At 39.9% G+C, this 16,702-nt stretch overlaps 1 protein-coding gene across 1 annotated transcript; it reads left to right on the top strand.

Annotated features, from left to right (window-relative positions):
• Positions 1 to 1,354: 1,354 nt before the first annotated feature.
• On the top strand, positions 1,355 to 10,185 carry pdk2a (pyruvate dehydrogenase kinase 2a). The gene is made up of 11 exons (XM_080788848.1): positions 1,355 to 1,592; positions 2,361 to 2,502; positions 3,142 to 3,213; positions 3,356 to 3,540; positions 4,716 to 4,805; positions 5,427 to 5,504; positions 6,126 to 6,202; positions 6,335 to 6,433; positions 6,946 to 7,056; positions 7,382 to 7,495; positions 7,710 to 10,185. The coding sequence occupies exons 1-11, from the start codon at positions 1,469 to 1,471 to the stop codon at positions 7,851 to 7,853; spliced, it is 1,236 nt and encodes a 411-aa protein (XP_080644974.1). The 5' UTR covers positions 1,355 to 1,468; the 3' UTR covers positions 7,854 to 10,185.
• The last annotated feature ends 6,517 nt before the right edge of the window (positions 10,186 to 16,702 follow it).

Genomic DNA, 16,702 nt, shown 5'->3' with positions numbered 1-16,702 from the left:
TAAACATGTGAGTAGCCTACTGCTTATCACTGCCTACTACTGTCTGTAGTCGTGTAGTACTAGGCCTACTGCATATTGACCGAATTAGTGACTGAGACTTGTTCTTGGCCTTACTGACGACACAGTCATATAGTTATGCAGAGTTGGCAGGACATGGTGTTCTCTGTCAGCCTCGGTCTGTCCATTCTCTGACAATGCGGGACTCACACATGTGTGAGGAATTCTATCTCTCAGGGGAGCAGAAGAGAACCAGCAACAGCAGCCAGTAGGAGGAGCCTTAGGTGTCTGTTTGGACTGTATTCTCATAGATATATGTGTGTTCTGGTCTGGGAGGAGGTGTCTGTTTGGACTGTGTTCTCATAGATACAGTATACCGGTATGTGTGTTCTGGTCTGGGAGGAGGTGTCTGTTTGGACTGTAGGTGGGCTTGTTTACCAGAATGATGGTGGATGACCTGCTTTATCTTATGGTTATGAAACGTACCCCACTGACCCCATCCTACGTCAATAACTACAATATTTTGAGAGTAGTTTAATACAACTATGATCTTGAACTGTCCATAAGCTAGTGTACCTGTCCAGAACCCTAAACGCTTCTTTACATTAATTTATCATTATTGTATATTTTTCATTGTATATATTTGTATTAGTATTACTTCGTCATTTGTCTTTATTAAGTCCCATCAACAATTCACTGCTTGCATTTGTATAAGTTAGTGATACATTAAACCTTCCTGATTCTTGATACCCAACTAAATCACACCCTGGGTAGCCTACAGACCCACTCCATATGGCACAAATGGAATCACAGGTAGGGCACAAATTCTCAAATTCAATAACATTTCTTTTTTGAATAAAACTATATTTTCCACATGCCCTTTTGTTTTACTTGCATTGTTCCTCCTTTCACTACTACTAGTTGACACAGATCAAACACATTTGATGAAGACAAATCCACTTGATTCTAATCTCAACACAGTATGACCTGTGTTGCCAGTTGGGATTGTATCTGTTTAACTCCTTAATCTATGCCTAATTTGCCTATTATTAATTAAGAAAGAGTTTGAGAGCAGTCTATAAGTAAAAGTTTTCTCAAACGGCCACAACATGTTTGTATTTGTGTGTGGAAACTGGAAATTAATACCCACAACTCAAAGGGGAAATGAGGATGTATTGTAAACAAGTTTTCTTCTGACCCGCCCAAAGGACCCGACCCTCCCCCTAATCCATCCTATTGGTTTACCAGGTTTCTAAACAAACAACCCTCTCGTCCTATTGGCTACAACAGTGTCGTTTTTCTTGCCTCGCCCAGCTTTTCAGGCGTCAACATGGTACTACGTGTGAATATATAGATGTGTGTTGTTCAGATCAGATCAGACAGACAGAGAGTAGTAGTATTAAGCTAATTTAATATAGGCTACATACTAGACTAAGATTGAGAAAAGCCTTTTGGATCTAAGACTGCAACCATGAAGTTCGTGAGGTTTATTATGAAAAATGCCGCGTTGGCCAGCGCCGCCAGCGTGAAACATGTCGACCATTTCTCCAAATTCTCGCCTTCACCACTCTCCATGAAACAGTTTCTGGATTTTGGTAAGTAGGCCTTGCCGCCTAATGACCATCGTATTTTTTAAAACATTTGCAAGTACCCGATCTAACACTGACCAGGGATGTTTTGTATACCCCACTGATTTGACGTTTTCTTCACCTAAACCTATTGCATAATATCCAACAATACAACATGATATATTATTGCCCCGAGTCCGACTGTGTCACTTTAAGTAGCTTGTGTTTGTTTTGCCTACGACGTGCAAAGTCGTTCAGAGTGCTCGAGTGTTGCGTCAGTAATGCAAATGAAGCTATGTGAAGCATGCATGAGCAGCTGCTGATGACTGACTGTTTGTGTCCTTGTATGCTCCCTTTATGTGGACAACTCGACATAAATAATTGTTAAAATGTGTGTGTGTAAAACTGATAAACACCGAAGTAAAACGAATAATACAAAATAGTATATGTTTACATACTGATTCTGCACATTCATATCCAGGCTGCCTATTTCAGACTCAATAGTTTCAGTTTGATGTAAATAGTTGTTTCAGCAAAGCAAGTTTATGTTTGTATTCATGCACACAAGTACTTCACCAGCCTGGATCCAGTCCCATTAATCACAACATCAAATTCTCCAGAAGTGGCACCTGTTATATCTAGTCTATTGTTTTTATTTAAAAAAAAATCTTATCTATTCTAATCTGTTTTACTGCTGTTGCTGATATGACAATTGCATTTCCCTCAGGGATCAATAAAGGTGTATATCTTATCATTACATTAAGATAATTTCCACCACTGTTTTCTTAATGGCAGGAACCATCAATGCCTGTGAGAAGACATCGTTTGTGTTTTTGAGACAGGAGCTCCCAGTGAGGTTATCAAACATCATGAAGGAAATAAACCTTCTACCTGACAAACTGCTCACAACCCCTTCTGTACAAAGGTTACACAGCTGGTGAGTTAATCTATTACAGCATACAAGAATAGCTGCTTTATTTGAATAGCTGCTTTATTTGACTGTTATTGTCATGCAGACTACAGCTCATTCCTCACAGAGAGATAGATAGTTCTTACTCGGGTCCAACAAGAAAAACGTGTGTCTCAAAACTGGAAAACAAAAAAAAATTGAATGGAGTGAAAGCTTTTCAGTAAAGAGTAATTGACATCTTCTTAATGAGACTATTATTCTGTACTGAAAAGTGAACAGTCCTTTACTTGGCCCCCTTGTATAGAGGTGGATCAGCACCGTTGTTTATCTTCTCAGGATTCCTATAAATGCCCTTTGACCAACTTGAGCTTCGTCCAGGCCCTGGGGCGGGTGGGCGGGGGAGGGATGGTTCTCTGCACAATGAACTTAGCCCTAGATTCACGTCACATGTCACGTGACACACTTTCTCCAGTTTACTCCCTCCCTCCCATGGAACGGTTTATCCTTCTGCTCTGCATATCTTTCTTCAAAGGATAAGCAAGGCCTTAAAATACGAGCACTATCACATGTTTATGTACCAGGACCAGACCCCTGTTACAGTGTGCGCTGAATCAAAGAGTTGTCACCAAAATAAAACGTGTGTGTGTGTGTGTGTGTTGGTACCAGGTATATCCAGAGCTTATTAGAGATCCTTGAATTCCTGGACAAGAATCCTGATGACCACAGAACACTGGGGGAGTAAGTGACTAATTATACAGAGTTATATGCCGATTATAAAACATCAACAAGTATTTAAAATGCATTATAGTCAAGACATGGGCTTCAAAGAAAGTGTTACTGTTATTGATCTATTTCCATCTTTCCATCTTTTCCTTGGCAGGTTTGTGGATGCCTTGGTGACTATCAGGAACAGGCACAACGATGTGGTACCAACCATGGCCCAGGGTATCATTGAGTACAAAGAAGCCTTCTCCTATGACCCAGTCACCAACCTGAACATCCAATACTTCCTGGACCGCTTCTATATGAGCCGGATATCCATCCGTATGCTCATCAACCAGCACAGTGAGTGACATAGTTCTGTCAGCTTCAATACATCAGTCAAACAGTTAGGTTTAGTGGGTGATTCATACTTGTTTGCATGCCGGTTTAACGCGCCATACATTTGCGCTTATATTTAGCTCACAACATTTATGTTATGATATAAATTATGAAGTATAAACCAACAGACAGTCATCAAGTCTATCTTTCACTCATGCACCTTATGTGCCAACCACATTGACACACTACAAACATTATCACCCCCAGGTCGTATCAGACATTTGATGCGGCAGGCTCCCTTGTCACGTTTGACAGTGGACATGCATATTTACCCCCAAATCATAATTTGTTGACATGCCAGTAAAAATATTTAAAACAAGGTGGAATCGTAAATCCTGTCGTCCTTGCCGAGACGTCGACAGCGATCCAACGTCTCAAAAATATAGTCGCTCTTACTATAGCGTCCATATAACCATAGAAATAATCAATTATCGGATATTGGCCAAAATTGAAACATTGTGTATCCCTATATACATATATTACTGACCTCTCTAAAGGATATAGAACTTTTTGACTTTAGTATTACAAATGAATTACTTTTAACCCATTCTGACCTGAGATCAGATTCTAAAAATGTCTTCTACATCCTGACAGTTTTCTGAAAAAGCTATGTTTCTATGTCAGTCGTTCTTCGATTTTTCAAATATAGCAGACCTACAAACTCTTTAGACAAGTTCAAAATGTGTCGCTTTGTGTCACATTTCACTTTCAAGCTTCTGGATGTACTACTTGGGATACTTGTGTGACGCTGTAGCATGATCAAGTAGGGCATTCATTTAAGAAAAATCAGAATATGGATGGATATAAGAGGGTTCTGCCTGACAGCGATGATGGATAATTGGCTCAATTGAGTGTAGAAAAAGCAGTATTGTGAACTATGTCACTGAAAAGAAGAGGAACCTTGAAATACCACAAGTTTCCAGACAAAAGCATTGTGCCATGTCTGACATCAGTGCATAAATTGAAAAGCGTTCTCTTCAGGCTATAGATGTACACTAGTATCTCTCTTCAACTCTGTCTCCTATCTTCCATCTCATGGTCCCGTACCCGCTATTAAAAGCGGGTGGGTGGTACCTAATTATTGCAACTTATATAATTCTCCCCCTCGTATTCTGACACATTTCCCCTGCACCCTGCAGCTCTTGTGTTTGACGGAGCGACAAATCCGGTTCACCCCAACACCATCGGGTGCATCGATCCTCACTGTGAAGTCACAGAGGTTGTGAAAGGTAAGCGACAACAGACGGCAATCGGCTGCGATTGCAGCACTGCCCTCACATTAATGTCACGGTTACACATTTAAGGTGACGATGAATTAAATTGTCACAAAAATAATTACGATTAACAAATTAATCGTGTAAAAATGTTTTTTGACATTGGGACATACAGTATGAATAAAGAATAAATTTCTGTTTGCCTGGTAATCCAAAAATTCACGGGGCAGATGTGACAAATAACTGAAATATACAAAGTATATTAGCTTGATCTACAAGCTTTTAACGCACGTTCTATTTCAGCTTTTTTGTTTTATGTATGAACATTTTCAACAAGGAAACAATTATGACAAAATAATTGCGATTATCTCAAATAATTGCGTTTAGACGATTATGTAATCATTGTGACAGGCCTAGCCCTCACTGACTGCTCACGGCATGGTGAATGGAAATGTTACTTTTACAGCATACACTAGTCATGTACGTGACAAGAGTGATGTCAACCTGTGATTGACTGCTGAGTAAACAACACTGTACTTTGGCCTTCCCATGTTATCACATCCAAACAACAGCCTGTCTGTCATTGCAGTGTGGTTACCGGTTAGCTTTGCTTATGGTACTGTTCTTTCCTCTCAGATGCCTTCCATAGTGCCAAGATGTTGTGTGATCAGTACTACCTCAGCTCTCCCGATCTGATTGTGACGGAGGCAAACAGTAAGTCTTGCTTTATGTAATCTATTACCTGCACATTGGTGTTCTGACTTCTCAGAGGCAGGCAAACAGCCAACAGCTAGTTTAGCACAGTGGTTCCCAAACTTTTCATTAGATATTCGAACAAACTAGTGCCAATAGCAGATAATCGGCTATTTTCACTACTTCTACAATATTTGTTCTAATTTATGGAATTTCGTAGATTTTTCATTCATTTCTTCATGACAATTATTTAGATTTTGTTATTAATTCATGAAAAGTGTTGCTTTTTTGGGATTGTTTTTAGAAAATGTTTTGAAATAATAATAATTAAACCAAATGTAGGAAACAAAAACTACGACCCACTGTTTGGGAAACGGTGGTTTAGAAGAGTTGCACGGAAATGTGTACGTTAGGGGCCTGCAATTACCCCACTGAAGCGGAAGTAATTGCTAAGTGGGGACGGCTGAATGCATCAGACAATATTGACACACTACAGCTTTTCTTTACCCATCATTCCATAAATGATGGAATCACTGTCATTGTTGCTTACATTTCCATGAGTTCCCAGGGCTATTAACCTGAAATGAGCTGCATCTAATGGAGTAAAATGTGTTTTTGTTTCTCCTCCTCCCCAACGCACAGTCAACATGAGGAACCAGCCCATAAGCATTACATATGTTCCCTCTCATCTTTATCACATGCTCTTTGAGCTTTTGAAGGTATGGCACAACTTAATATTTAATATCCAAAACATCCATATGTTCCATACATTGTGGAAATATGTACTGTTTTATCAGCTCACATAGTTTTCTCAGCCCAAAACAGTAATGTGTTTGACCTTTGTGTTACAGAATGCCATGAGGGCCACCATTGAGTACCATGAGGGCAAAAACGATCTTCCGCCCATTCAGGTCATGGTGTCTCTTGGAGGGGAGGACATGACAATTAAGGTAGGTTCTAAACTGTATAGAATTACGCTACTGTTACTTCATATAGAAACATAAAGAGGGAATTGTTTTTTACTACCCTGCGCATGCCGCTCTTTTAACACTGTTATGCAAGGAGGGAACTTGACCCTCCGTTAAATCTGTGTTTTAATATTGAACAAAAGCTGTTAAGCTGTTAAGACAACTCTTCATATTGGAGAGCCTATATTGATATAGTCTTGCTGTAACTTGATCATCCACGCTTCAGATCTCTCTCTTTGCTTTATCGCAATCCACCTGGTTGGCGGTTACATAAGACATAAAGAGCAGCATTCATTGGTGTCCAGTTTCCATGACAATATGCAGAGTGGGGAGTCAGTTGGCTCATGGCCCTGACTTGAGCTCAAGTGTCACAAAGTGCACCCATTTATGGCTCGGCAGTTTTCCAGTTTGTCTCATTCTCTCCATCATACATCTATTTCTTGCGGTCTTGTCTTTTTGGGGTCTGACCCTTCACTCTGTCTCTGTCCATATAGGTGAGTGACAGGGGCGGCGGAGTCCCCTTCAGGAAGACTGAGAAGCTCTTCAGTTACATGTTCTCTACCGCTCCTACCCCGCAGATATATGAGGACATAAGGACACCTCTGGTGAGTTATGATACACCCCCAGTGGAGGGGTCAGAATAAAATTTGGACTTAAACTGTTTTTCGTCTGTAGTACATAGTCATTTTGTGACCCAAAAGTTACTACTCTTTAACCAACTGATTATCACCTATCTGTTCCTGAGCTATTTTATACACGGACACACATGTACGCAAACAGGACCAATTCCAATAACTTGTCTTGCATGCATTCAGGCCTACACAAAGCAGACCTGATATTGATATTTGCCCAATATCATGACAGCTTCCTGTGTAACAAAGCTTTGGCGAAACCTTTATCTCTAATCTCGCCCTCACTCTCTCTCTACAGGCTGGTTTTGGCTATGGTCTGCCCATCTCCCGCCTCTATGCCAAGTACTTCCAAGGGAACCTGCAGCTCTACTCAATGGAGGGCTTTGGCACGGATGCTGTCATCCACTTGAAGGTGAGCCAGACACTGATAGTAGAGTAGCCGCCCGCACGGGGCGGGGGTGGCAAGCGTTTCAAAGCCAATACAGCACACAGTAAGAATTAGGTAAAATTGTTGCTTGATGACGTGTTGGTTAAATGCGAGCTGACCTCATTTCACCACGGTGCTGTACTCTAGACAAGTGCACTCAATGTAAACAATGCTCATTATTATTATTTGCCTCTTCCAGGCACTGTCCACAGACTCCATTGAGAGGCTGCCAGTGTATAACAAGACGGCTCTGAAGAACTACAAAGTGACCCATGAGGCCGATGACTGGTGCATACCCAGCAGAGAGCCCGTAGACCTCACCAGCTTCAAGACGGCAAAGTGAAAACGGTCAAAGCATCCATGACCGTCTTTCTGTGACTGTCTGTATTGTCCTCATATCACCAGACTCCTAGCCACAATGTGGCCACTATGAGTGGTGCAATAGTAGAAGGAGATGTGGGGCTTTCTCTTTGAATGGGCTTTTAGCTTTAGCATGTTCATAATGTTTTCAGTGCCTCTGCAGAACATCTGTTGTCCTGAGAAGCTGAGAGAGAGAGGGAGAGAGAGCAAGAGAATAGACTCGCAGTGACTGGATAATAACGGAGTACTTGCAAATTTACGTTAGCTCTTCACTTAGATAATGTTTGTCCCTTCCCCTGTGAGCCTTGTTTGAAAGGCCATAGAACAAACGCGTCCATGGGAAGGTGTGTGGACGTACAGCCCAGAAACATGCCACAGTTTGGGCCATAGAAGCGGTGGGGGGAAGGGCAAGAAGACCCAGCGACAGCCCCAGTGTTCAACTGAGACCGCTGTGGTGGACTGGTGGTATGCAGAGAGACTTGGATGTATTGTATTCCAGTTCAAGATGCTATGTAGTATGTGCAGTATAACAATGTCATCATAGACCATGTTCACAAGGCTGCCATTTCTATATGTATCTCTATCCTACAGTATGTACGTACAGTATGCATGTTGTATACCTGTACCATACAGACTACTCTAGTATGACGAGAACAAAATGGCTGTCGTGTGAGTATGGATTGGAGCATGAAATAGATATTTGAGCATGGGGTTTAGGGGAGGTGTTATTTGCACTTTGAGGGACCACTTGTGGTATAGTTTCTGAGGAGTGGAAACCTAGTAAAAAGTAAATCCTTCCTTTCTGAGATGCCGACTGCCATAGAATGTCACCTCAGCCTTACAAGAGACTAAGAGAGACACCCAAAGAATTGTATTTGTTCTCTTGAATCTTTGAAACATTTCTGGATGTCTCCATGAATGTATGTGGAAAACACAATTTTGCAGATAGAATGTACTATCAGTTGACAAATTAATTTGACTATTAGTCAACTAAAGGCCAATTTACACCATTTACACATCGTTTCAACTGATGTGTCATTTATCACATAGCGTCCTTTGCATTGGCGTGGATGTTAAGCAATACATTCACTAGAGGACAGTTCAGCGTCAAACGTTTTCTGACAACGTAGCAGCGGTCGAGAAGGTCGGAACAATGGACCTGTTTGAAAATAGCTGTTATGTATTAACTGTTTGTCCCTGTGCCTGGGCAAAGCAGTTCTTACCAAATCAGACAAGCTTTCCTGAAAAAGGTCCGCTATATCTCTCTTGAACTAGATCTAGTTCAAGCAATCGTGGGAGCTACATTGTACTCCATGGTTATGTATCCGTAAGCTTTCCGAAAATTAGCAAAAAGGACAGGCAGTTTGTACATATACAGTACACGTGACGTACACATATTTAACATGGAGAATAAATGGGCCCTAACAAATAACGTTAGTGCAATACTCTGGATTTTAGAGCTGCATAATTATGTGTCATGCAGGAAGGTAAATTGATTAGAGAGATTTGCGTCTGCATGTGTTATTTTGTTGCAGGCCAATAATGCCTGTACATTTCAGGTTTTTGATTTAGCCACAGTATTCCTACCAGCTGATACGATAAGTGGTCTTATCTCACATCAGCTCCACGGACCAGGTTCTATTTGACCCAGAGTTCTGAAGTGACCAAACGTTTTGTTTTGGTGCATTAACGGTACTCTAGTCTAGTTAGTATTATGTTTTGAAGCTATACTACGACAATATATCTTCAAGCTTTGTCTCATGTCATGTTCAATGACCGATATCGGTATGTAATCATGCCAGAGAGTAGAATTCTTACTCCATTAGACTTACAACTGCGTGAGCTTATAGATCGGCTATTTAACTGTTTTTGAAATTGGGCTCAAAGTGTTTAAGGCGTGCAGAGGAAGTATTACTAACCCCCTATGCAAGGCATGTCATAAGTGATTTGAGGAAGTTCTTGGTCAACCTATGACCTCCACAAAGCAAACTGTCTCTCAAAGTGGCTTTATGGGTTATTTATACTTCATTGCAGACGTCTGTGTTGCTCACTGGAAAATAAAATGGCAAATCTAGTACAAACTCACAGAGGTTGTACATCGGCTAACCCAAAGTATACTGTAAATCAGGCATTTACAGTACCTTCTGAGGAAGAAAACAAAAAGCCCTGGGTCCATATGTGTTGGAAATGTACCGTTTTCTTTTGTATTAATTTATATTGAATGTATTTTAAGTTTTGATTTTGTAGCTAAAACCTTCGCCACTGAAATGATTGTCCGTACACAATCTCACGAATAAACCAATGTCAGTGCAAAAGTCCGGTTGTTTGTTTTTTAATCACTACCACTACTCACTATAGTGGATAGATACAGGTGGGTCAGGTGCATAGCATGGTATTGTGCAATCAATGTCAACATAATAAATACATGGAATGCTTGGTGGTGTGAAAGTGGCAGCATGCTGTAGTGCTTTCTGTTCTCTGGTTATTTACTGCAGCTGTCAGTGGCAAATTAAGGGAGATTGGGAGAGGCAAATGGAATAGAAGCATAGAAATGTTTGCCCTGGCAAACACACTCCATTATGCAACTTTATTGTCGCATAACAAAAGGGTGAGATTTGGTGAGAAATGTTAATGTAAAAATATATATACCGGTACTACTGTAGGTAAAGGATACATAATAAGGTGCATGGTTATAAATAGCAGGAAGAAGCAGCAGAAATAGCAGCAGACTAATACTCATACATTGTAGCCTTCTTGGTGCAGTGTGATATGTTTGGATTCTCCAATATGCATTGCTTTTCAGGGGAAAACGTTAGCAAGAAATGGCAGATCTACAAGCTCACAACGGGTCACAATGCAAATGTGTTGTGAGCTTGTGATGTGACTATTTTTAGCAAAGATATTTCATTTAGAGTCAGAGATATGTAATTTATTTTATAGTCACTAGAGCACTGTGGTACTCAAGTAGTATAAAGTTTAAGTGGTTCAAAATATATATTGATTTAAACAATTTCCCTTTCATTTTGATTGAACTCATTACTCAATCAACTACCCGCTTCTCCTCCTGTTGGGCACAGTGCCAAGTGAGCCCATGGTAAACAAGTGGCTTTTGTAGGGTCCTGTGACTCCTGTCTAGAAGCACGTATGAGGTCTTACCTCTGGCATAGTTCTAATAATAGTATAATACTGTGTATGGCTTCTGCTGCCGTTTAGCTTATGCGTCTCATATACTTGACCATAATATGCAACTCAATCCTACGCAGAGAAGCAGCTGTGGTGGTGATCCATTTCCTATTTGTTTGTGGTCAGCAGCGTGCCACCCTCCTCCTCTGTCCCTCAATAAAAAAATCACACCTGTGTGAACTGAGTGGTGCAACTCCCCTCTCTCCCCCCCTCCTCTCCTCTCCCCCTCCTCTCTCTCTCTCTCTCTCTCTCTCTCTCTCTCTATCATTAGCAGGCAACAGTGCAGCACTAATACTATCTCTCTCTCTCTCTCTGTTTCTGGCACAACAGCGCCCCTACTGGTACTCATAGTCATTGGCTCATTAACCAACGTCACATAGGTGAACACGGACATTGCTGTTCCTTGGAGTGGTTGCACCACTCAAAAATAAAGGTGAAAGCCACAAAAGATATCTTAAAAAAATAAGATAATGTGGATATGTGCGGTTATATTATTTTATTTGTCAGAGTTATGTTCTATGCATTTCAATCTGTGTCAGTTTGTCTCCAGGAGCAATTGGATCTCGCCGTCTCCAAATAGGTTGAAAGTTGAATTTAGTTGATGATGGAAATCCAAGCCGTCTCAATTAATGTCAAAGACTAGGACAATCAAAGGTCTCTCGTTTTATATTTGGTGTGTTTTTATTTCAACAAACCAAATATTTAAGGACCATGCAAGCCTTTTTTTAATCAGTTTTTGTCACTCTTCTTTAAAGGATTTCAAGCCTCAAAACAGTTTAATAATATTATTATTATTATTAATTAGTGGTGTTGGTAGTAATAGTAGTAACAAAGAGTTTCAATACTCAATGTTGTAATAGGTCCAATATGCCATAAACTAATGCCCTTCCACAATGGACCTAAATGATTAAATTGAAGTTCTGTGTGATTTGCAAGTGTTTGATCAATAAAAGAATAATACAGTCAGCCACATACCCATATTAGGACATGCAGCCTGGCCCCTGAGTGTTTACTACCAGGGGACTGTGTGTGTGTGTGTGTGTGTGTGTGTGTGTGTGTGTGTGTGTGTGTGTGTGTGTGCGTGCGTGCGTGCGTGCGTGCGTGGAAGAGTTAGAGTAAACAGGGTGATGAGCAAGAGATATAAACATAGCATGCATGGTGACAGGTGACTCGGTTTCTTATAAACAACATAGATGGGAGTTATTGTGTTTTTATTGTGTACATTATACCGGTATGTAATGATAGTTTTTCAATTGGACATGGACATAATGTAAATGATGTGTTGGTCATGCAGTAAGTAACCAGTAGGTCCCAGAAGCCTATGTCGGTTGACACTGAGTAACGCATCGCAGCTACTAATGGCCCTGGTCATACAGTATGTGTGATGGCCTGTCAACTCACTGGCAGTGCCAAGTGCCAACAGACTAGTCCCCCATGCCAACTGTCTATTTTTCATGAAGAGTCTGCTCTCCAGTGCTGCCCAGCCTGGCAGTTGCCAGGTCACCGAGTTGTGTCTGTGGAAACTATGTGCATGTATTTTTACAGTAGGGCCATGAGGTACTGTTACTGTACTTCTGTGTTCTGGGAAGTGGGATTACGTTCATGTTGTTGTCTTACAAGCAGGACAGTCAGGGTCATCGATGTGTTCATACATGTATACATGTATCCGATAATAGATTAAGAACTAGGCTATGATATAATACATTAAATTAGAATATATAATTACAATGATCTTATTTTGTTCATGTAAAAGTATTGAAATGCCAGTTTTCTTCAGAATCGAGGGCACTGATTTAATTCATGCAGAAATATGATTCTTTTTAAATGCAGTGTAGTGCACCACATTGGCATAGGCACTATAGCACATTAGGAGTCCACTATTATACATTTAGGCCAGGGCTATGCCTCTGTGTTTCAGGTCATATTGACCACTCATTTTGTATATCGGTGGCAAAATTGGAAATTTGACAAGAATGTCCATCACAAGCCGACATGGTGATGACCCCTGGTTATACAAGTTAAAAAATAAAGTTACAGTAAGTAATGAAGTTAAACAACAAATAAACAAACAAACAAACAAGGGGACTGAAAATGAAGTTACAGTAAGTAATACTGTTTTGGCAGGGCCTTGGCAGCTGTGGTGAAGTTGCTGACCTCTAGTGGCGGTGATACTAGGAAATGTCCACCTCTGTCCATAATATAAGTTTCAACCTTTTAAAGAATGGGGTTAATATATTTGCATTCATAATGTATAGAGCTGCTCTTATATTGTGCTGATGCAAGATTATTATTATTATTTGCCTTGACTAATCAGTGTACAGTAATATCTTCTGAGGTCATTCTAGATCAGAACTGCTTACCATGGCTATATATCTAAATATGGATGTAGCATTTGGTGGAGGAGTTTTGGGGGAGAAATAAATACCCTGAAGCAGCATTTCTGACTGTTCTTGGAGCCGTGGCCGTTCGGGCAACTTCACAGTTTAAATTGGTTTTAATATGCTAGATGTAATGAATCTCCCTTCATGCATTCCTGATATACGTTCAGTAGAATGGGGCAGAGGATGGGTCACAGTGACCTTGACCTTTGACCTTTAACCACCAAAATTGAAACGTGTAAATAGTAGTGCAAAATAGTGCATCTATGGACATTTGTACCACATTCTTAGGAATTGCCTTCACAAACTTGATTTATTCACTATAGTAGGAAGATGGTTGCTTGCTAAATGTGCTGAAAACACTCAGAACAATACTGTACGCACAGACTGAACAATGCAGTATATTCTGTATATAAATAGATAAGCCTAGCAATATGTGCAGCTGTAGCCAGTAGAGCATGTGTGGGATGTGAATTAAACTGCTTGATATGAGCAGTGCAATGGTCAATCCTTAAAATAAACACAAGCCAACAACTATAAAAGCCAGCCAAAATCTGTAGATGCCTGGGGAAAGTATGATGAACTCTTTTGGCACAAATTTATTTTAGAGGTACATCTACTGGTGTAGGAGTCACATTTTTGTGCTCATATGAGAACAAACACTAGATAAAACGTTATATTGTCTCCACAAGGCCGAAGGCCTGGGGAGAAAGTATGTTTTGCACTCCGTCCGTTTGTGTGTGTGTCCGTCCGTCCGTTACCAGCTAATCTCCGGCACCGTTATCCCGGTCGATGCCAAACTTTGCACACACACTCCCTGGATGCCAACGATGAACCTATGCCCCAAATTTTGGCCTGTTATAGCGCCACCAGGAGGCCGACTTTTGTAAAACAGATTTATATAATACTTGTCCAAAAATCCCACAAGTCATTACACAGTATCTCTAGAGTCATGTGCTCAAGCCAATGTTAGCCAATTAGGATGGAATATGAAATATCGGACGGATCCGCCGTCCGATATTTCATATTCCATCCTAATTGGCTAACATTGGCTTTCAAAGTTTACAGGATTGGCCCGTTTTGAACAAAAAGCCTCAAATCATGAACACAGCGCGCAATTTACGTGAAATCTTTCTATTCACCACACTAATGCAAAAATGTCAACACTATAGGCCTACCACATTTTATGTCTATGTCTTGATCAGTTACGAACATACTGTTCAACTGAAGTTCATAACTTCTCTATGGGCTTTCCTATAGACTAGTATATAAAGTAGGGGCATACATTTACATTTTTATTGTTCCATAAAATAATATTTCTCAAGCTATGGAACAAATGACTGGAAAGCAATATATTTCTACTGTGCTATTTTTCACATTATATCTTTGTGTTACTCCACACTTAATTGAACTTTCTCTGTTATTGACTGGCCATATTAAGTGAGGCCTGAAGATGCTTATGATATATTATTCTGTTTCAGAATTCACGTGGCTTCTCTCTTGTGAACGTCTACAAGCTCTCTTATGAAACAGCTCGTGATTGGATGGTACAAGGTACATTTATTTATAGTAGTCCAGCCAGATGTACAAAATTGTTGTTTTCCTACAAGGATCTTGGCCCTTGCGGAGATTGTAGTTGTAGTCGTGTCTGCGATACTGGCATCATGTGCAATGAGCTGCTCAGGGAAGATACATTCTCGTGAGTAAACTGCTTTTGGCTACTGATGTTCAATAGTTAGAGATGACGGATGGAACATTAAAAAATCATGCATTATGCATCAAATACGTTCTTGTTTTCCCTGGATGTTGTGAACTTTTATTGCAACATGCACTTATAAAGACAATAGAACACTGGAATAATAAGTGTGTTTATTCCGAGCATTGTATGACAAACTTTTGTCTGATGTGTGGTTATTTGTTTTATTAATTTTAGCTCCAGACTGTGCTCAATATTTGTAACATAGAGGATCAACATTTCACCATGCAGCTTATACTATATGTACAATGTGGTAAGTTGCATACATAATGTTTGTTTTTTTGCATACAAAGTATGCAGGCTATTACATGTATTATTATCTTATCCTTAAGTCATATACCAGTATATACTGTGTGTGAAACTATGTGAGCTGCCATTATGTAACCTATCTTAACCAATGCTACCAAATTTCAGCATGAACAAACAAGACTTCAGCAGCAACAGAATGTCTTGTCTCAGGTACACCATATAAGACATGCAGTGAGATACATTCATCTTCTATACAGTCATTCTTGTTTTCCTTTTGCTCAGATGCTGGTACCAGTAGTAGCCAGTAGATGAATTATGGACAACTTGCTTTTATATCAAATAGAATGATTCACGTTGGTTCAACCCATTCTCTCATTCTGTATTCTCTCTGTGCCAAGTTCCACCAACCCTATAGGCTCAGCTTCCCCATAGGGTCAGATCAAACTAAATGATGGAAATGACTATGCAAGGCTCTTATTCTCTTTGGTGGAAAAAAACTAAAAATATTGTACAGATACTTGTAAAATCACTAATAAGGATACTGAGATATCTCAAGTCTCTATGAAATGCTTAGGAGTTTTAGTAGATGAGAAACTCAACTGGAAAGAACACATCAATCTAGTTTCCAACAAAGTTTCTAGATCGCTTGGTGTCATCAGAAAAATGTGTGGTCTTGTCAATCAAAACTGTTTGCTTACTTTATATTACAGCTTGATTTACCCACATTTAACATATTGCAATATGGTCTGGGCCAGCACTTATGTCTCTTACCTCCACACCATTTACCTAATACAGAAGATTTGTTAGAACTGCTACTTTATCAAAACGACTCCATCACTCTGCTCCACTTTTCAAAATGTTCAACCTTACTTACTGTTTTCCAGATTAACACTTGCATTTTTATTTACAAGCTTAAACATAGCCCCCAACTACATCCCTGGGCCTTTTAGTAATTACTTTCAAACAAATTCTCAAGTCCACAAATACAACACTAAACAGGCTAGTCATCTAGCTTACAACTTTCTTCTCTGAACTTGTTTAAGAACAAACTGAAGGTTGTTCTGATTGACCAAATCACTTAATTTTCACAGTTTTGTATTCTCTTCTCGTCTCTAATCATGTCTTATATTATCAAGTATGTTTGAATCATGTTGTAGATTTTGTATACATATTTTTAATATACTGCAATCATGTCCACTGGAAATTATTTATATCTTGTTATAATGTCTTTATTGTATTTTATATACTGTAGAGGCCTCGTATAAG

This window comes from Protomyctophum bolini (assembly GCF_963924005.1).
Source record: "Protomyctophum bolini genome assembly, chromosome: 18".
Lineage (NCBI taxonomy): Eukaryota > Metazoa > Chordata > Actinopteri > Myctophiformes > Myctophidae > Protomyctophum > Protomyctophum bolini.
Note: the sequence above shows the minus strand (reverse complement) of the source record. Positions and strands in the feature narration are given on the sequence as shown.

What these genes read in the sequence shown, in the direction of transcription:
- pdk2a (XM_080788848.1), top strand. Translation starts at nt 1,469, where the DNA reads ATGAAGTTCGTGAGGTTTATTATGAAAAATGCCGCGTTGGCCAGCGCC. An exon ending in GACCACAGAACACTGGGGGA is followed by an intron (nt 3,214 to 3,355) that starts GTAAGTGACTAA and finishes TTTCCTTGGCAG; the next exon opens with GTTTGTGGATGCCTTGGTGA. An exon ending in ATGCTGTCATCCACTTGAAG is followed by an intron (nt 7,496 to 7,709) that starts GTGAGCCAGACA and finishes TGCCTCTTCCAG; the next exon opens with GCACTGTCCACAGACTCCAT.